The sequence below is a fragment of the Salvia hispanica genome, chromosome 5 (assembly GCF_029641045.1).
Source record: "Salvia hispanica isolate PSC_SH4W2 chromosome 5, Shi_PSC_v1, whole genome shotgun sequence".
Taxonomy (NCBI): Eukaryota; Viridiplantae; Streptophyta; class Magnoliopsida; order Lamiales; family Lamiaceae; genus Salvia; species Salvia hispanica.
In genome coordinates, this window is record NC_142696.1 from 5,723,341 (window position 1) to 5,744,663 (window position 21,323).

A 21,323-nucleotide genomic window follows, 5' to 3' on the forward strand; every position below is an offset into this window, starting at 1 on the left:
AGTTTTTCAGTTTGGAAATTAGTTTACTCTTTCAAGATTTTTTGAATATTGTTAAATTGTAATTTTAACTACACTGTTTCATTTAATTGCGACTGAAGTAATTGGTCCCAAAAAAAATAAGATTGGAAGCAGAAAGCGGACATATATTATGAAAAATTTAGATTAAATGGGTCCCATCTTATTTTTTCCACTTTTCCGACTTAACCTCTCCCTTCCTTCCTCAACAGCTTGTCTCACTCTCATGACCTCTTTTTGCAACTTTTTACATCTCTTCTCAAATTTTTTTCACTGATAAAAAGCCTAGGGTTCAAACTTTTTCTCCAATCAACCTCAGATTATCAATACTTTGCTCCAATTTTTCTTCATAAATTTCTTCTACCTCACCTTCACTTGCTCCAAGTTCTAAATTTTAGCTATGGCAATTTAGTGGATCTTTCGCACTTACACCTATTCCTTTTGTTGGTGCAATTGGAGGGAGTTGCTTTTTGGGATATTGTTAGGGTCAAAAGGCGAAAATGCCGTGAGTTCATTTATTGGTGTTTTTGCTTTTTGGAAGACGTACATGTGAAGCAAATTCTAGTGTTTTAGTATGAGTTCCTTGCTAATTTTCCAACTTGGAATTGCTGAATCCTATCTTTAACTCTTGGAGAAGGAATATTCTGGATCATTTCGCTCCTGTTTATGCTACTTGTTTGCTCAGACTCTGTGGATTTTCGCAATTCGGATCGCTTTTACCGGCTTCATAGTAGCATAAACTAAGTTAGATTTAGGAAATGAGTTGCAAATAATGAGATGCCGCACCGCCATATCGTCGCACATTTTGATTGATCGCCTCTTTACTTATTAGGTAGCTGGAGTTTTTCAATATGGACAAAGCTCTAAGCTTTATACCGGATTTGGTCGTTGATGTTGAGTTTATTGTTTATTAGTCGATATTTTTAGGGATTTTAGGTGATGGAGGATATTGGGTTGTTCAATCAAGGGTGGAAATGGCTGCAATCAAAGGACTGTTATTCTGTAGTGAGGACTACTGCGAGCTGTTTAAGAGACAAGATCGGGATTTTCAAGGAGCGGCATTGGCCGATGGTTTGTTGCGGATGTGCGAAATTTGGGAGAGCTCTTCTGTTCTTGTTGGTCTATTGGAAAAACTGTTGTATTTCAGGATTCCAGTCTTTTGCTGGGCTGGGATCAGCGGCTCTTCTTGTTATTATGTGGAGTTGCTTCCTAAGCTTGACATCAATGTCGTGTCTTCTATATGTTCTTCTTAGTATGGTATGTTTTCCATTCTCATTAACTTGTAGTTGCTTGTTTTGTGCTGCATGTGTGTATCCTATCTGTTTGCGATTTCCAAGATCTGATTTCGTTTTGTGAGTCTATGGCTAATATGTTATTGATCTAAATAAAATGATGTAATGTGGACTTTGGATGATCTGCGGGAAAGGTGTTATGTTGGAGTTTGTAGGACTAGTTAACTTAGGGGTCATCTGGATCAACTTCTTCTATTTCAGTAAAGATCGAGGTCTCTACCTCCTTTTCCCTGACAGAAAATGGAAAGTATGTGCAAATTCTGCTTGAGCCATTATCAGAAACGTTAAATCGTCAAGATCAAATATTTCTCATCTGAAACTTTCATGCTCGATTTTATATTGTTTGTGGAAATTATAGAGGGTGTGGATCCATTATTCCTATGGTAAATTGATACCTTTGATATTACCCACATTTTTTCCTTTAGAAAGTTCGAGTAATTCTGGGAACGAATGTAGGGCTTCACGGACCAATAGAAGGATGACCTTCACATAGAGTGATTGTGATATTCCTATTTACTTAATCACTTGTTAGAGCTTTCAATTGTCAAGACTCAAGATGGAGTGTACACTGAACAATATTCACCTGTCGCAAATGTTAAATCAAACATTTTGTATAATTAATCTTTCCAGATGTGTTGTGACTGTTTCCATGGAAGACTAATAAAATGATAAATTCTGAGAAGTTAAGCAGTATAAAATTATACTCCCTCCGTCCCCTAAAAATAGGGACTTTGGGGACGGATGAGTTTTAATGCAAAAATGGTAAAGTAGGAGAGAGATAGAAAGAAAAATGATAAATGTAAATGAAGAGTGCAGGTAATTAGTTATTGAAAAGCTACCAGCTGCAGTTAGAAGAGTAGTTAGTTAGTTAGTTAGTTAGGGAGGTAGTTAATCTGATTTAGGCTGAATAGCTATCAATATTCCTCTATAAATAGCATTGTAATACTCTTCTACACTCAACGAATCAATGAATGAAATCCGAACTTCTTCTGCCTAGTCTATCCTCTCTTCTCTGCAACTCTGCAGCCAAGCTCTTAAGCTCTATTATCCGGTGAAGCTCTCGACTACCGTTCTAATCCTGGCAGTCCTGATCCTTCCCTGCATCAAAAAAGTACCCACTTTATAATAGAGAAAAACTTGCCAAAAATGGAAGTGGACTAATTTTATGGAACGGACTAAAATGGCAAAAGGAGATTATTATTTTCAGATGGAGTAATATATTTTTTGATGCAATAGTTCATTCTCCTGAGTAGTTTTCCCTGATTTTGAAAGTTCAATTAGACTCGGTTCTCTGATTGTGTAAAAGGATCAGTACTTTGACCTGGACTATATGCACTCGTTAAATCTCATTGCCTGTAGAATTATTTATTTATTGGTTGACACTAATGGAATTCTGCGAGGCTTTCTCAAGATTCAAGAAGCAATATTTTTGTTTAGCACAATTGGTTTGTGCATTTTTTCTGTCCAGTTACTTTCGATTTATGTATTACTATTATATTATGGTACATTTATCTATCAAATGCTTACTTTATTTATTCCCTACAATTATACTATATTCTGCACTCTGCAAAAGTACAGTGGCCTACCTAGTAGCTACTTTTAGCTGCTCACTACTTGTTTCTGTGCTTCCAGGGAGCGGCTGCGGCTGCTGTTCAGTATTTAGGCTACACTCCTGGACTTTTTATTGTGGGGCTGTTTGCCATTCTAATTTTATGGATGTATGCTAACATTTGGATAACTGGTACCTTGTTTATAGTTGGTGGTATGTCTCACTTCTCTTAGTTTATTTTCAACTCAGTTAACACTGGCATCATTTCACTCTTCAACTAGTCTATTTCATTTTCACATTCATTCGTTTATCATCTTCAATGTAGATATGGCTTCCTTATGTTGAATATTTTAATTGGAAGTTACCCATTAACTGGTTTCTCAAAATAAGTAGAGGGATCTAATCGATGATTTTTTTCCCTGTAATATACTATAGAGTGATGGTCTTTTTATGAACTGTTTTCTCTTGCTTCTACCCTTTCTAGTATTTGGCATTTTCTTGTACAATCTGCTGATAACATCAAGACTTTGGGTATACAGGCTATCTGTTTTCATTGAATCATGCTCGGCTGGTGGTATTTATGGCAACCTTGTATTCTGTATATTGCGTTAAAAACCAAGTAGGATGGCTTGGAGTTTTTCTCGCAATTAATCTTGCTTTCCTATCTAATGATGTATGGAACTACATGACCAAGTGGTGTGATAATTTAAGTGAAAGCACTCATTTTGAGGAGCATAAAGAAGCTGATTCATTTACAGAAGATGATTTTTGCACTAAGTGTGAATACTCTGCTCCTACTGAAGTAGAAATAGAAGAAGAAGTAGAAGTAGAAGAAGAGAAGCTGAAATCATGTAAATCGACAACTAAACCGGCAAGTCCTTCATCAATTGTTGAAAAGCCAAAAGTAGTTGCTTTGAAGGCTGTGGTTAGAGAAGATGGGAATTCCCTGATTGAGATGGAGAGGATTTTAAGTAGTGGCAATCACTATGAAGCCCTTGGGTTTCCCCGCCATAAGAAGATCGATGTTATATTATTGAAGAAGGAATATCGTAAAAAGGTATGCATGTCTGATTTTGAGTCATGCAAATTATTCTTTTAATACCTTGGATAGGGTATCAGTTATTCCCCTCAAAATAACTGCTTGGTATCAGTTTCTTATGCAACACCACGTTCTGCATATATTCAGGCCATGCTTGTGCACCCTGACAAAAATATGGGAAGCCCACTTGCAAGCGAATCATTTAAGAAACTTCAATGTGCATATGAGGTGAGTATTTATTCATATTTATTGTCTATAAGAAGTTCCTGAAAACAATTGTGGGTATAGATTTCACTGGCAGCTGATGTTGGCAATAATCAGGTTCTTTCTGATGCTGTGAAGAAGAGGGACTATGATGAACAGCTCAAGAAAGAAGAATCGAAGTATGTTATGCAGAAATCAGCAAGCACTTCTTATCAGGTAGAGCTTGATTAACTATGTATTGCATAGCTTGTGGTAACATTCAATTCTTGAATGTGTTTTAATTTGGGCTTGAACTTTTATGGATTTTGTGTCTGCTCTTACTTATTGATTGATATGGTGCGTCATGGATAATCTGTGTTGGCATGGTAGAAAAGAGAAAATTATATATTTCCTGATGCAGACTACTGACGTTTGCTCTGAGGAGTCGAGGCGCATTCAGTGCACAAAGTGTGGCAATTCTCATATTTGGGTCTGTACAAATAGAACCAAGGCGAAAGCTAGATGGTGCCAGGTTTGACTACCCCTTTAATACTTAATAGAGTGTTTTGTCTTTTGATTGTACTCTATACCAATTGTTATGGTTTTTGGATACAGGATTGCTGCCAGTATCATCAAGCTAAAGATGGCGATGGATGGGTTGAGAACAAGGGCTCACTTGAGTTTGATCGGCTGCAAAAGGTATAGTACATGCATAGTACCGAAGGTGCTTCTTATGGAGTATTTTGTTTGCTTAGCAATGAAGTATTAGCTGGTATTGAAGATGGTACTTAAAACAAGTCGTGATGCATGGGTTTGGCTGGAGTGAAATATACTTCTTGATTTGAGCTCTAATACGATATTAGGGAGCAACTTTACCAACTTTTTCTGAAGCATGTTCCACATTTCTCTCTCATTTGTGGCATCTAAGAAGTGTGCTGCTATGTCATCTGTATGTAGGTGGAAATACCCCGTGCTTTTGTATGTGCTGAAAGCAAGATTTTTGATGTGTCGGAGTGGGCTACATGTCAGGTTAGTCTGTTATTTCTGCACTCACTTCCCTGGTATCTTGTATGGCATGGAAACATGCATCTTAGATGCTAATTTGGTGGGAGATACAGGGAATGTCTTGCAGAGCAAACACCCACAGACCGAGTTTCCATGTAAACATGGTTGGATTGGAGAAGTCAACTCAAAGGTCAAACTCAAGCCGTTACCCATGGGATTTGGATGCTGAGATGACTGATGAAGATGATGAATTTGATATATGGCTCCAGCAAGCCCTCGCGGCTGGACTGTTTTGTGAAACTTCCAAACGTAGGAAAAGCTGGAGCCCCTTCAAACTGCCTCAGAAGAAAGGAAAAAACCAGTGGCACAGATCATCTTAGAAGAAAATTTTTGCAGACTCAGATTAATCGCCATCCATCTTTTTCCACCCACACTTCTCCATGCAGAGCGTTGGATGATGGCTTTGTGCCCAGAAAGCTTGGAGCTGGTGCGAATGTGGATCAAGAATTGCACGGTTCAATTTATGTAAATAACCGGGATTCGTTTATGTTACACTTACACACCAGTTTTTGCAGCATTCTTGAGCTGTAGAATGAAATTGCGAGGAATAGCAAAACTGCTTTGCTTTGCTACTTTGTGTACACATTTGCTTAACACCACTTGAGAGCAGATGGAATAAAGTGAATAGTTGAATGAGCATCTCACCCAATGCACAAATTCATTGATTTTATGGTGATGTAATTCTTGTCAAATGTCTTAAACAATGACTACAAAGTAGTATTATAGGTGAACAATCACTTGTAAATTGTACAATCCACCTCGAACTCCTACCAATTTGGGTCTTTAATTCAAGCTTTATATCCTGTGACAAATCTTTGGATTCCAGCAAAATCAGATACAATCTCTAATCTACAGAAGCTCCCTTTCATCTCATTTTGCATGTATTCCACAAGAAGTTTGCTCTGCGTCTCACCATTTGTCTGCACAACATTCAAACTAATAGTATTGAAGTTGCATTTGATGATGACATGAAAATGTTGATAGGAAATCAAGTGAAAACCTCAAATGCGAAAAATCCACGAGGTTTAAGCATGGAAGCTGCTCCATTGCAGAGGTGGATAAGGTCATCCATTCCATCAGCTCCACCGTCAAGAGCAAGTACCGGTTCGTGTCTAGAGACCTCTGCTTGGAGAGAATGAATGTCTTTGCTGGGAATATATGGCGGATTGCTTACCACTCCACTCAATTCACCTTCCACATCCTTGAGAGGATCAAACCACGATCCCAATCTCACACTCACTCTCCCCTCAAGGCAGTATCTCTCCACATTGTACCGCGCCACGGCGGCAGCCACGGGGCTCAGATCCACCGCCAAAACCCTCCCTCCCCCGCCCAAAACCCTCGCCACCGCAATTGCGACGGCCCCGCTGCCGGTCCCCAAATCCGCCCACAAACCCTCCCCCAATTCGGAATCGGCCTTGACGGCGCGGTCGACGAGATCGACGATGGCCTCAGTCTCGGGGCGGGGGATGAGAACGCCTTCCTCGACGCTGAGGATGAGATCGCGCCAGTGCTCGCACCCAACCACGTACTGAAACGGCCGCCTCTCCTCGATCCTCTGCCTCCACAGCTCGTACATTTCCTCCAATCGCGCCCTAATTGCCACCTCCGCCGCGGCCCTGCTTTCCGTCGAGAGTAGGGCGGGGTGCTCGACGGCGTCCTCCACCAGCCAATTGAGCTCGCGGAGGAGGAGGGAGGAGTCCGGGCCGCCGTCGAGGGCGGAGAAAGTGGACCCCACGGAGGAGGCCTGGGTTTTGGCCCACGCGTGCCATCGATTGAGGTCCGAGAGAGTGGCGCGGAAGGCAGGGGGGCGGAGGTGGAGGGGAGTCTGGGGCTTGGGTGGCGCGGCCGCTGCTGAGCAGAAGGCGGGTCGCCGGAGCGAGAAGACGGGTTGGAGTATGGAGGAGAGAGAGGCGCGACTGGACTTCATCGCTGCAGCTAAACTAAACTCTCCTCGCTTTAGCCCATTGCCTTTTCTTATTTATTTGGGCCGCTTTACCCCATTTCCTTATCTTATTTGTTTAGGCCGGCCCAGCCCTTGCTTAATCATACAAACATTTTTCAACTGGATAAATTGAAATTTATTTTAAAATAAATGATTCTTTCTAATATTTATGTTGCCACGAAATACATCTGTGGCAATCGTATTGCAATAAATATGAGGATTTTCTTGTATTTGGACAACAACACAGCTGTAAAGAGGGGTGACCACAACATATTTCTTTATTTGTAGGGGCCTTTTCTTCTTAATCATATGTACATATCCAACGACCAACCTTATCTGCAAATTTTTTTCACATTCTATGATAAATCTTTTATAATTTCCATTTTGTTTCCTTCCCAGCAACAATAATATTTTGCATTCTTGTGTTTATATTCTACTGGATTTTGCATTTTGCATACATTATATATGATGGCCATCCACTCAATTCACACTCTATTTATTGTCCTTTTTTTTTGTTTGACCACGAGTGTACTGAATCCGCTAGCCATTAGCAGATTAGAATCCGACTAATTTTACTTGACCTAGGTTTGACCACAGGTGTACCGAATCCGCTAGCCATTAGCAGATTAGAATCCGACTAATCCTGCTCAACTGGGTTCGCAAATTAAGGCCGGAAGTCTTCCAGCAAGTGACAGGGTTTGAACCCACGACCTCAAGGTCACCACATCTCCGCGCTATCACGTGCGCTACAACCCGTTGGTTATATATTGTCCTTTTTATCATACTATACTGACTTCTATTTAGAATTATCGCGGACAATTATATCATGCATGAATGAACCTTATAGAGTGATAGTTAGTCCTTAGTGGAACATTTAATTTCTGCTGAAAACATAAATGATGAGAGTTAATGAGGAATATTTTAGCACTACTAGTATTAAACTCTAAAAGTTGACGAGAGTCACCAACGGCAACGGGGTGTAGCGAAGTTGGCAGCGCGGAGCTGTGGTGACCTTGAGGTCACGGGTTCAAATCCCACCACCCGCTGGGAGACTTTCGGCCTTAATCCGCAAACCCGGTCGAACAGGATTAGTCGGATTCCGCCGAAGGTGGGTTCCGTACACCTATGGTCAAACCAAAAAAAAACTCTAAACTGTCATTTACAAAAGCTAAATTTATATAAAAAAATTGCTTTATGAATAATAGGAATTAGTAGTACTAAATAATTAAATGTTGTAACTAGACTTGAGGTGGTCTCCAGTGAGGGCATGCACAATGAGGTTAACGCATGAAAGTGTTTGCTTTTAGACTGTAATATTATTATTGTTAATGTTAGTTGAGAAAGTCATTAGTTCATAAAATTAAAATTGAGAGTCACTACTAGAATCTAGACGAACAACAGCTGAAAATAATGTCGTTTGCAAATAAAGATTCCGTCATTTATCGTTTTTCACGTCGACAGATAAATGGTAAAATAATATTACTAGTATCTTTTACAAATCAAAATATAGTCATATAGACAATTGGTACATCAATAAAATAAAAAATAATGTGAGGGTCCTTAATGAGGTTATTAAAGTGTTGGACATGCATTGATGAATAACACAATTCACTTATTCTTGCATTTGAAAACTGTCACATAAATGAGAATAAAGAACTAAATTATTGATGTGTAGTACTATTAAATAACGATGTTGATTGCAAGGGACGGCTAATTAATTGATGTGTAGTACTATTTAATTACTACTATCATTTTATGTAGTATAGGATTTCTAATGACAGAAAATTTGCAACACAAGAAAAATAGTAAAGAGAAGTGAAATGTGAGATTAGTACCATTTGAAATTTATTTGTAAAACAATAGGGATTAGATTAGAAGATGGATCGGATTACTAATTAAGCAGCTATTTAATGAAGTGTAATTGTGTGGGGGTCTGGGGGAGTACATTTTTGCAATGATACCTATTAAGACTGAATAAATAAAATATACAACTTCAAATTGCTACAATTTGGAATTTCCACATAATTAAATACAATAAGTTATCCAGATTAACTATACATGTATAAATATTCTACAAAAAGATATACTCCACTTAATAATAACTTTTATTATTAATTATGAATTATTGCAATATAAGTATTACTACAATCTAAAACAATATAAGGTGCAGTGCTTGGTGATGTATTATAGTAGTAAAATAACATAAGTACAAGATAATAATACCATATTAAAAGTATTTCAGAGTATTTGCTGAGCTTGTAAGTGTATAAAAAGGTAACGAATTATTGAAGTAATTAATACTCGATCTAGTTCACTTAGTACATTAATATTCGCACATTCACATCAGTACTGAGATTAACTTCAATCATGAATAGTTCAGTAATTCAGTTGAGCTATAGTGTAATTCACAGTTAGCTTGGTGCAATTATAATAATTATATCGTGCCATTTTCGTAATTCTTATATCGGCGGACCTGCATGGAGAGGGCAAGGGCTTTAGCCCTTATTAAATTCATTTTAATAATCTTTATGAATAATCTAAATCACCTATTTATTTAATAACATTTTAAAAATCTAGCCCCACTCATAACGTTCATTTCTGCGTATAAAAAATGACGGTTGATCTTGTTTTCTAATTAACTTTTATCCCCAAATAATTTCACATACTATATATACATAATATAAATAATTGAGACATACGCACTTTCAATTTATTATTCTAATTTATTCAGTTTTTTTTTTTTATCTTGTTTTTATCCACTTTATCTTTTTTTCTTTCTTGTACTATATAATTTTGTACTAAAACTCTTATAGTTTATTAATAAGACTATTATTTTTATTAAATGGATAAAATACAAAATTATACTCCGTATGACGGAATATTTATCGTTATTAATGTGGACGGCATGGATCATAGATTCGTTTATTAAGGTCAATGCTTCGTTGAGGTATGTACCAAATAAATGATGTATATGTAAATTAATAAATGCTGTCGTCTTCCTTTACTCATTTCTCAATTTGTTAATGCATTTCCCATGCATATGAGTACTTTATTTCAAAATTCAAAGGGACGTTAATTAAGTTTAATTACTCACTCCATTCCTGTGGGTGCATTGCTTTTAGCCACGTTGATTTAAGAAAAATTATGTTAAGTAATTTAGGTAAAAAAAGACTTAAGTAGGAAATGAAATATATAGCAAAATAAAAAGAGAATAAAGTAAGAAAGAATAATGTAAGTAAGAAGAAATGTGTTGACTTTTATTGAAAAGAAAAATGACTTGACTACTATATAATATATCGAAATGGCTAAATGACTCCACTAACGGAGGAAGTATATTCGAACTCACATACTCCCTCCGTCCATGTAATATGAAACATTTGGTTTTCGGCACGAGATTTTATGTAGTATTGTTTTGTAAATTAATGAAGAGAGAGTGTTGTTTCAATTTTTAGGAATGTTTTATTTTTAACGAGACAACTCAAAAAGAAAAAACATTTCAACTTTAATATATAAAAATGAGACAATTAAAAAAGAAAAAATATTTTATTTTAAATGTTTAAAAGAATACAAACTATATATTCCAACCCTTTTACACTGCATATGTTAGTTACGCTAATGATGTGTAACATTAATTGCAACTTTATTACCGTCACCAAGCTCATCGACCTCTCCAACTCATTATAAATTACGACAAAACAATACTATTAAATCCATATTCTAAATAAGTGAATAAATAACTGTTGTTAAAACCGAACTATCTAGTTTGTAGCCCAGCGTAGGTGGTACACTCTTGGTGGCTGGTGTCCCCTTCCCCAAAGGTCGTTAAAATGAATCACCATACTGTTTTTTTAATCAAACCAACTAAGTTCAAACTATCCACGAAAAGATAAAAACTATAAATAAATTAAAAAATAAAAAAGTGTCGCGCGTGTGAGCCGTTTGATTACAATTTACAACAGTACAGCTCAACTCCAGTTTCAAACTTTCAAACAGCAGCAATTTTAATTTAGTTAATTACCAAACAAAAAGTCATAAATCTGCAACTACTCACCTGAGTCCTGCTTTTCTCTCTCTCTAATCCCGCTCTCCTCTCTCTCTCTCTCTCACACACACACATTAGTACTACTCTTTCCTCAGTTAGCAACTCTTCAAGTTTATGTTTCTACTGTGATCCACTGGGAAATTTCTTTTTTTCACATTTTGATTAGCTCTATCTTGCAAGTGGGCAGTGAATTTTGGGTTAAAAATCGAATCTTTTTGGGGTTTGGAGTAATTTAATGGGTATTTGCTATTCGTCGGCTAATGGAAAGCGGAGCACGGGGTGGGAGACCGGCGACAAAAAGTCGGATTCCCGGTTGAAAAAGAGTAGCTCCGGCGATTTCGCAACCTTCATCAGTAAGTTAAGCGGCGGCGGCGGCGGAGGCGCAGCCGCCGTTGTAGCCGAGGAGCGGACGTTGCATCAAATCCCGGGGCGGCTGTTCTCGAATGGGGCCAGCCGCATCGCTAGCTTGTACACTCAGCAGGGCAAGAAAGGGACTAATCAAGATGCCATGATCGTTTGGGAGGTCAGTTTTTCTTCATTCGATTCATTTATTTACTTTTCCAAAAATTGCTAGTATAGTAGAGCATTATTAGTCTAGTGTTGAAGAAAGTATGTTTTAGGTTATGCTTGATGATTGGCTAAATCTACGAAGAAGTGAAGGAATAATGGAGTTTTTTGTTTTTGTGTATTTTGGGGTCAGTTTATGACTTGCTTGGATTGTTTATACGGTAGAATTTCTGCACTGGAGGCGATGCCAGCGCGACATTTTGTGGAGTTTTTGATGGTCATGGTCCTTATGGTCACATGGTAGCGAGGAAAGTGCGCGATACTCTTCCAATTTTGCTGCGTTCTCAGTGGGAAAGTAAGGCTGAAGATGACCAAAATCATGTGCAAGAAAATGTGGGGTTTGAAGGAATGAGGCAATTCGATGACTTCATGGATGAGGATGGATGTGAGTCGGTCGAAGCAGAGGAAGTTGAGAAAGTGCCTGAGATGCATATTCCACTCAAGAATTCAATGCTCAAGGCTTTCAAGTTGATGGATAAGGAACTGAAGTTGCATCCGTCTATTGACTGCTTTTGCAGTGGTAGTACCACTGTTGCCTTGATAAAGCAGGTAATTCTCCACCTCTCTTTGAAACCGTACCAGCTTGTGCCTTGTGCCTAGTCTGAACTGGCGTGGTTAGGACTTTCAGAATTCGTTTTTTGTGGTTGGAAACATCATATTCAGCTTGTTTTCTAAAGTCGTGTCTATATGGCCTGTAGTTCCCCCCATTAAGCAGTAAAATCTTTGAGATTTTTGTTCAGCTGATTGCTATGCTTTATTGTGTTATCAATCTATTTACGGACATGTTTTCAACTTCGTCAGTTGCAAGGTGGCTTCAGCTACTTTGAATTCTCTTGTAGAGATTGATAACTTCTTTTGTGGATTAGTTGATTATTATGATGAAATAATCGGTTTCAATACAATAACGTATAGTTGTTTCTGCCTTACATTGTGGGATCAGTGCTATGGTGTGTATCTGCATTTATAAGATAGACTTAGTCTATGGCGAAGATATATGCTACGTAATGAGTCTAACTACTTGTGAACATGATCCTCCAGGGTCTGGATCTTATAATTGGGAATGTGGGTGACTCGAGAGCAGTACTTGCAACCCGGGATAAGGACAATGTTTTGGCAGCTGTGCAATTAACTGTCGACTTGAAACCTAATCTTCCAAGTATCCCTCTCTCACTCTCAAATGCTATAAATATTTCTTTCTATTTTTTATGGAGTCTCTCTCTGCTACTATGAATGCAACAATACTAAGATGAATATTTAACAGCTTTTTTGAACCCTCGCCCCTATCTTGTTAAGTAGTCATGTTTTATGATGACATATACAGCTCTTGAAGTGAACCTAGAAAGTGTGCTCGGGGAGCTACTATAAGAAGCCACACTATTAATCATCCAAGATTCCGACAAACTATGTCTTTTCTATAAGATGACTTGCATTGAATATATATTCTTGGTGTGCTATAGAAATATGTGACTGTTACGTATGCATAGGTGGTATAGCTCAATATGTGGTTTCTTGATTTCAGGGGAAGCTGCTAGGATCCAGAAATGTAAAGGAAGAGTTTTTGCCTTGCAAGATGAACCAGAAGTAGCACGTGTATGGCTACCGAATAGTGATTCACCTGGCTTGGCCATGGCTAGAGCATTCGGGGATTTCTGTCTGAAGGACTTTGGTTTGATCTCCATACCGGACGTTTATCACCACCACATTATAGAAAGCGACGAGTTCGTCATTCTTGCAACTGATGGGGTATCATTCTCCATTCTCTTCAGATAAACTTGCTCACATTCTACTATAACTTTCTGATGAACCTGTTTCTGAAAAGTTTTTTCAATGTTTGGATAGGTGTGGGATGTTCTCTCCAATAAGGAAGCCGTGGACATAGTGGCCTCAGCTCCCGGCCGTGGAACAGCTGCCAGAGCCCTTGTGGATTGCGCCACCAGAGCGTGGAGGCTCAAGTATCCAACATCAAAGAACGACGACTGTGCTGCTGTATGTTTGTTTCTGGAACATGCAAATGAGTCCAAACCCCAAAATGGCGCGGTATCTGCTCCTGAAGAGGAAATCAAGGCTCACTTAGAAGAAGAAACAACCAAGGCTCCCTCTGAGCCGGACCCTGATTATCAAAACATCGATAGTCCTGTGAGAAAAGAGTCAAGCGAGATAGTGCCCGTGGTGGAGGAAGAGGAGGAGAAATCAACTGACAAGAGTGTTGGACAGTCGAGGAGAAGCCTGGCCGAGTGCCTTTTGAGTGCAGATGAGGATGAATGGTCAGCACTCGAAGGTATAACACGAGTTAATAGCCTTCTTAGTCTGCCCCGGTTCTTGCCTTTGGATAGAAGAAGCACGAGTTGGAGAAAATGGTTATGATATACTATTCAAGTTTTGGCCTGAGAACTACCAAATCCTATCTGAGAAGAAGCAGTAGAGAAAAATGAAGGGGGAACTGTTGATGGATTTGGTACCAGAATTTTGTATGTTCTTACTCTGCTCTGCAAAACTCTATATATTAGATACTTGTCATTTTGCTTCTTTGTAAAACTCAGGTGTTCAAAAATAATCTCACCATTCAAATTTTAGGGCGAAACACTTATATAAATATTGATCCAATCGAGTTCAATTAAGCTACTGACCCCATGGTTTCCTAAATAGCCCACTGCAGGCCCATTTAGCTTTGGATTTTAACACATTGAATATCATGGATAATTTCCTTACACAAACTATTTCAGTGCCCAAAATTGGTGTGATTATGAATTTCCAGATTCTGAACATTACAATTTAAAATAGAAATAAAACATGCCGTAATTTTGTATCAGCCCAATGATTGAGCCCATGAGACTGAACGTGTAGCCCGTAATTTTGTATCAGCCCACTTTAGTTTGGCCTGGCAGTTGAATTAAATTAATATTGCGAGATTTTGAATATTCAAAAGAAAATTGGAGTGATAATTAATTTATTGGTTGGGCCGGATAGAGAGGGCTTTATGAATAATTTATGGAATTATGCTTGGAAAGTAAAGGGTATTTTGTGGACGGGCTTTGGGCAAGATATTTTTTAAAATAATAATTTTAAATGATTATTAAAGCTTATACCAAAAGAAAGACTGCACAAGCCAGAGTTACCTACACGGTAGACAACTGAATGACTGATGCATCTTATCTTCAGCTACTATTGAGTATCGATCACCTTTTCTTCAGCTACAAGAGTTCTAGTAGTCTCTAATTTTTGTTGCAAGTAATGGAATATGTTAATCTGTCTTTCTAAACTGCTTTGGTATTCCTCTCAAAGCGTTTGACAAGCAACTATGGATATCTATGTTCTCTGTCATTTCGTGGCCATTGGGATATTTGTAATAACGTGGCATTCATGAGTTTAAAATCTAATTGGGAGTTCGTGAAAGAGAAGAAGACTTTTCAGGTGTCTTAGTACATGGTGAAGTGAAAGGATGGTTTACATTATTAGTGCTAAAATATTTTCTAAATTATAATATAAGTTTATAATTTCAAGGGACTAGCTAAAACTAATGACTCATATTTTTAAAGGACGAAAGAGTATTTTTTCAGAGTTAGATGTTATATAAAGAGTGTGATCAAACGAGAATTCATATAAAATGAGAACTTAATTAGAATCAATTTTATTCGTTAGGATCAAGATTCAAATGATTTCGTTTATAACACGCGTAGCGTTTTTTCTGTAATTTTATTCAAAATGGTACTCCCTCCGTCCTAGAGAAGTTGGCATACTTTGAAAATGGCACGAGATTTTAGGAGGTTTTGTTTTGTGTGTTAAATGGAGAGAGAAAATATAATTTTTATATTCATGTGAGAGAGAACTTTTTCCAAAAAGGGAAATGTGACATCTTTTGTGGGACAAACTAAAAAGGAAAGTGTGTCAACTTTTATGGGACGGAGGGAGTATTATAGTTAAAATGTTTATTTCTTTTTACACCTGGAAAATGAAGCTAAAATTATTCTATATATACATTTCAACATGAGGTTACGATGCAAAACATATCACTGACAATGCGAAACATATGTCATCAATATCCATTAAAACATTCACATGTTTTAGTAATAGTTTTATCATATTTTTACTCTAACAACAAAATACGCTAACAGTTTAATTAGGCATATTTGATTACAATGCAAAATATACCAATTCTCTTCAACACCCGTTTAATTTAACATGTTTAGTAATTGTAAATTTTCTGTAAACACCAACGAGATCACTAAAACACAACACTAAATAGGAAATATTAGTACTAACTTATGTAGGTGAAATAACTATATATTTTACACATGTGAAATAATTTACATGATTATAATAATGGATGCAAATCATTAGACGAAAATTACATGAATTTGGTCAAACTCACGAGAATCAAGACATTATCAATAATAGTTATACAAAATAGTACTCCCTCCGTCCCATAAAAATTGAGATAAAACTTTTGGGCACGGAGATTAAGAATTTATATTAAATAAATAGGAGAGTTGAAAAAGGTAGGAAAGATAAGAGAGAGTAAAATAAATGATGAAATAAAATAAGAGTGATTAGATGTTTTGTCTTTAGTTAAAAAAGGAAATGACTCAACTTTGTTGGGACGGACTAAAAAGGAATACGACTCAACTTTTATGGGACGGAGGGATAAATAAAATTACAATTGATCGTTATACTTAATAAATTTGAAAAGTTATAATCAATAAATTTGATTGTCGCGGTTTGATCAGTTGCTGAAGAATTATCCTGAGATTATATATTCTTGGTATGCAATCAAATATTATTGCCGCCTCCGACCACCACCAAGTATAGTTGATTAATTAATTGATAAAAGACAGCATTTATGTAAGAAAAGGTAGCCTTCAACAATTTGGGCGCACGTGGATTTTGAATCTTATTATTATCTCTGGAACTTTCATATATAATTATACGTATAATTAATAATATTTTTACCCGATTTCAAAAATATCCACAAATGAGAACCATTTTCAGCCCCTTAAATTTTAGTTTTTTTTACAGTGGATGCATACTTGTCGTTAGATGAACATGGATCTGAGGTCAGATACTTAAAATTTTAAATTCAAATACAGAATATATAGTCGTACCAAATAAATTTTGTACATCTACCCTTACAGTTTACATACTAATTGATGCATGTAGAGATGTCAAATGGGCCGGGCCGGGCCAGCTCAGTCTGGGCCCACTTAGACCTGCCTATATTGAGGCCCAGGCTCATGTTTGAGGTGGGCTGGGCTGGGTTTTTAAAAATTTTGCTTAGCCCGGGTTGGACTTTATTTCAATTTTGTGTTTATGTATTTTTAAAATATCGTAAATGTATTATATGCAAAAATAAAACATATAGCTTGTATTTATATCACATTAACTAAATCTAAATTTAAATAACGTATTTAAGTTCATTTTATTGACTTTGTATTAACAATATTCTTCATATTCTTTATTCTATTTAAAAGAAAGTGTATAACTAAAGGAATAACCAATATTGTTAGTTTTGTTAGTAGAAAATGACACATGAGTTGATGTTGCATTTTATAATTACAAATATATGAACCTAACAAATTTTTAAAAAAATATAATTATTCATCAAATATCTAGGTTTGAATACGTAATATTCTTAAAGTTAAACTTCAAAACCATCTTTTTTACCTCTTAGATAGAAAAAATATATATAAGAAAAAATTAGATATAGTCAAAATTGAATGTCGCAATCATGATTTAGTAGGAAACTTTTGTTGATATTAAACTATTGTTGTTTGAATCCATTCGGAGACACCAAAAAAATTGGAATAATAGACAAAATTAACATGTCTCTTGCACAAAATGACATGTATAAATAGGGAAATATACTATTATTAGTAATTAATCACCTAATTACATTAAAAAACACCAATTATAGAAGGTGCCTCTGATGGGTTCGGGCCTAGGCTGGTCCTGAGATGGTCCTGGATTTACAAAACGGCCCAATTGGAGCCCATCTCAACTAATGAGCCCAGCGCAGGCCCGCTTCGTTTCACTGGTTGACATCTCTAGTTGCATGTATATAGGGATGTCAATCTAGCCCGAAACCCGCGGGTCGACCCAAATAATATGGTAAAATCATAGGGTTAGGGCTGGAAAATTGTAACCCAAATACATAACCGGGCTACACGGGCTGACCCGTTTGGGTCTGCGGGTTATGCGGGCTGGCCCGGGTGGGTTGCGGGTTAGCCCATGGGTTGAGCATTTAAAAAAAATATTATCAAATTTAGGGTTTATATTCTTATATATATGAAATATATATGACATATGAACTATATATGGTAATCATGTCTTCCTTCTCAAATTAAAATTTAGGGTTATATGAAATATAGAGTATACTAATATCATAATTGTTAGGATTGGTATACTGAAAAGCATATTTCGAACATGTTGCACGGATAGAATTGCTTGGATACAATAAATTCTACAATCCACTTTTAACCCAAGGCGAGAAGTAGTAATTTTATCGCATTGATGTTTGCTTGTGCATTTATAAGATGTTTCTCAAACATTTAAATGTATAAGAAGCAAATAGTCTAATTCTTCTACATAGTAGACTGGTCGTGAACGACGTTCGCAGAAGGTGACGCAGTCGGTTCTTTGTAGAAGAGAAATAGAATTTCACAACCTAGATAGGCTTTGACTACCTATCGTGAAAGGTTGCAGTGTCAGTCCGCATATTTCCTTACCTTAGGAAATAAACGACACTGGTGTGGTATAGCACTGAAGGATCTAACTGTTGAGATAAGTCTTTCTTGCTATTTACTGAAAGACGAGGTCTCGGTGATTGTTATTTCTTAATCATTGTTAATATAACATTGAGCATACGATATTGATTATGCACTACTTTGATTTATCAAATGGTGCGGATTTTTCGCAATCCAAGAATCCTGATATCTTGGGTAGTGGTGATCAATGTCTAGAGGTGCTAGTATTGTTATTGCAATGAATCGTGTGCTGGGTGAGTCCAGTTTGATAATATCCTCAAGAAGTGTTCGAAAAAGGTTTTATTATTCAGAAACCCGGCCGGTTGGAATTTATTCCAGAATAATAAATAAAGATTTTGAACTATACAACTCTTGGAAAAAGATATTAATTAATTAAAGTCAAATAGCAGACTTAAATTAATTAATGGGTATTTATATCTTTAACACGGGAAATAATAGATTAAAGAGGTAAAAGCCCGGATTACTCGTAATTTGGGATTGGACGGGCAGTCAATATTATTATACTATAGTGGATGATAATAATATTCTGTTTGGACTTGTATTAAATTGGGGCTCAATTTAATTAGTAAAAGTCCAACAGGTTTGGCCCAAGTCCAACCTCCATGGATTCCTAATCTGGCCCATCATAACTCAATATAAAAGGAGATTAGAAAGGTGATTTAATGTGATTCAACACATAAATTTCGTTCTCCCCTCTCTGGAGTGAACGGTTTTCTCAGTTCTTCATAGAACTGAAGTTCTATCTTCTTTCTAATCAAGCCCTTTTCGATTCTGACAAGCTTTGCCCACCCAAAGGTCATTATTTGAGTTCGGGATACAGATTAGAAGATTCGTGGTCGAGTACGAAGATCTTCATGTGGAGAAGGAGCAAGCAATCGTCGATTCTTTGGAGAATCAGATCGGTAACCCTAATCCATAGGAAATTCATGAATTAGGGTTCTTATTCCTTGTTTGTGAATTATATGTGTTCTAGCGTGCAATTGATTGTTTAACATGTGATTAATTGATCCCATAATCGGTCAAATAGATCTGTAGATCTGATTTATTTGTTTATGCATGACTTCCGCTGTGCAAGGGGCACCAATCCCCAGCAATATGTACTTATATAATCACATTAAACTCCATACAATTTATTTTTTGGCATACAATTATATGTACTATCTTTTCTTCTTAGAATTTAATTTTTTGGGTATACAATTAAGAACGTTATTTAACTCCTTTTGAAATGCATGATTTCCATTTAATTGTATTCAGATTCACACGTGCTACTAATTGAGCAATATGTTTATGTGTTTTGTTTCAATTTTGAATAGCTATTATTTTCCTTCTCTTGATCACTTTGATAATATTTCAATTTACGACAATCTGTTTTTTTTATAAATTAGAATATTGAATTGGATAGAAAGAAACCAATAAGATCACTTCTGACCCGAATAGCCCGTGGGTTAGCTCGAAACCCGAAGAGTTAGGGTTAGGGCCAAAAATCTATAACCCGAAAAATCTACGGCCCGAATAACCCGCACCCAAATAGCTCGACAACCCGAATGAGTTGGCCCGAACCTGAGCGGGTTAGCCCAATTGACATCCCTAATTGACACGCACCATGCACAGACAAAAAGGAATAGGGGCCCAATGTTCCTCACCCGACCGCTATCCACCGGCCCACAGTAGTACTATTATTGCCTTCTCATTTTCAACGTTTGAACAATGAAATTCACACCTGAGTCTGAGTCTGACTGAATGCTTCCAAATCTTGGCTTTTTCACTAACCCACCCATATAAGTACTACTACGTGTGTCGACAATCATATTTGTGGTGGATCACATATCACTACTTCAATTCAAAGGACACAACCTTTTTAAATTAATAATAACATTATTGTGCCATACCTTTATAATGCGAATAAGAAAAGTAGGTTCTCAATTATAAGGTTTAAATTTTGAGCTCATCTCAGTTGGACTAACTTTATTCCATATCACTTACAAATTAAATTCATTATAAACATCGAACACTGTATATGTTGACACTAATTACATTGTCCAAATTAATTTAGATTGTAAGTGTATAATATTTGGATTTGATAGTATGTATTCATTCATTCTCATAAGTCATAACTAGGAGTATCTAGTATCAAAAAGTTGACTTAAAGAAAAGTAGAATATGAGTGAGTACAGTAAATCAAGAATGATGGTGGGGAAATTTTGGTACTTCCTCTGTCTCACGTAATTTGGAACACTTTAACTCGGCACGAGTTTTAAAAAATTTAATGGAAAGTAAGTTGAAAAAATTGGTGGGATGTGAGTCCTACTTTTAAAGCATTAGTTTTATAATAAAATATGAGTAGGAATGAGTTAGTGAAATATGAGATAACTACAAAAAATGGTAAAAGTGAAATGTGACAAATTATGTGGGACGGGGAGTACTTTCTTCCTGTGTAATAATTGTGCTTTGTTAAATGAGCAGTCGTAATCTCATTCCATTATTGTTATCCAATAATAAATTAAGTAGGGTCACTAGCTAGACTTTAGTACTTGTTTAACTAGTAAACTACAGTCTTATTCTTATAATCTTCCGACCAAGATAGTACTCCCTCCGTTCCATAGTTATAGAGACGTTTCTTTTCGATACGAAAATTAAGAAAAATAGGGTTAGATGAGTTAAGTAAAGGGAGAATAAAGTGGAAAATGAAAAAAAATAGAGACATGAAGATAAAAAAAGTAAGAAAGAGTAAAACAGTTGCAGTAAAATGTGTTGACTTTTACTAAAAAGAGAAATGACTCTATTACTATGAAACGTATCAAAATAGCAAAATGACTCTATTATTATGAAACGGATGAAGTATATAATCGATCTAAAATAGTGTCAAAA

General features: G+C 36.6%; 3 protein-coding genes across 5 annotated transcripts; 2 read left to right on the top strand and 1 right to left on the bottom strand.

Annotated features, from left to right (window-relative positions):
- Positions 1-224: 224 nt before the first annotated feature.
- Positions 225-5,835, top strand: LOC125187927 (uncharacterized). Of its 2 annotated transcripts, XM_048084597.2 has the most exons (10): positions 225-847; positions 930-1,272; positions 2,940-3,069; positions 3,396-3,913; positions 4,043-4,123; positions 4,217-4,315; positions 4,500-4,610; positions 4,694-4,777; positions 5,036-5,107; positions 5,197-5,835. In XM_048084597.2, the coding sequence occupies exons 2-10, from the start codon at positions 955-957 to the stop codon at positions 5,461-5,463; spliced, it is 1,680 nt and encodes a 559-aa protein (XP_047940554.2). In that variant the 5' UTR covers positions 225-847; positions 930-954; the 3' UTR covers positions 5,464-5,835. The 2 variants fall into 2 exon arrangements, with proteins under 2 accessions (XP_047940554.2, XP_088914844.1); XM_089058718.1 differs by having other exon boundaries at positions 225-1,272.
- On the bottom strand, positions 5,760-7,102 carry LOC125187928 (RNA methyltransferase family protein). Its single transcript, XM_048084602.1, has 2 exons — positions 6,144-7,102; positions 5,760-6,063 (listed from the first exon to the last, which is right to left on the bottom strand). The coding sequence occupies exons 1-2, from the start codon at positions 7,071-7,073 to the stop codon at positions 5,932-5,934; spliced, it is 1,062 nt and encodes a 353-aa protein (XP_047940559.1). The 5' UTR covers positions 7,074-7,102; the 3' UTR covers positions 5,760-5,931.
- A 4,013-nt stretch (positions 7,103-11,115) lies between these two features.
- Positions 11,116-14,278, top strand: LOC125191102 (putative protein phosphatase 2C 66). Of its 2 annotated transcripts, none has more exons than XM_048088563.2 (5): positions 11,116-11,653; positions 11,863-12,246; positions 12,736-12,853; positions 13,217-13,440; positions 13,537-14,278. In XM_048088563.2, exons 1-5 carry the CDS (start codon positions 11,366-11,368, stop codon positions 14,059-14,061), a joined length of 1,539 nt encoding a protein of 512 aa, XP_047944520.1. In that variant the 5' UTR covers positions 11,116-11,365; the 3' UTR covers positions 14,062-14,278. The 2 variants fall into 2 exon arrangements, with proteins under 2 accessions (XP_047944520.1, XP_047944521.1); XM_048088564.2 differs by having other exon boundaries at positions 11,524-11,653; positions 11,831-12,246.
- The last annotated feature ends 7,045 nt before the right edge of the window (positions 14,279-21,323 follow it).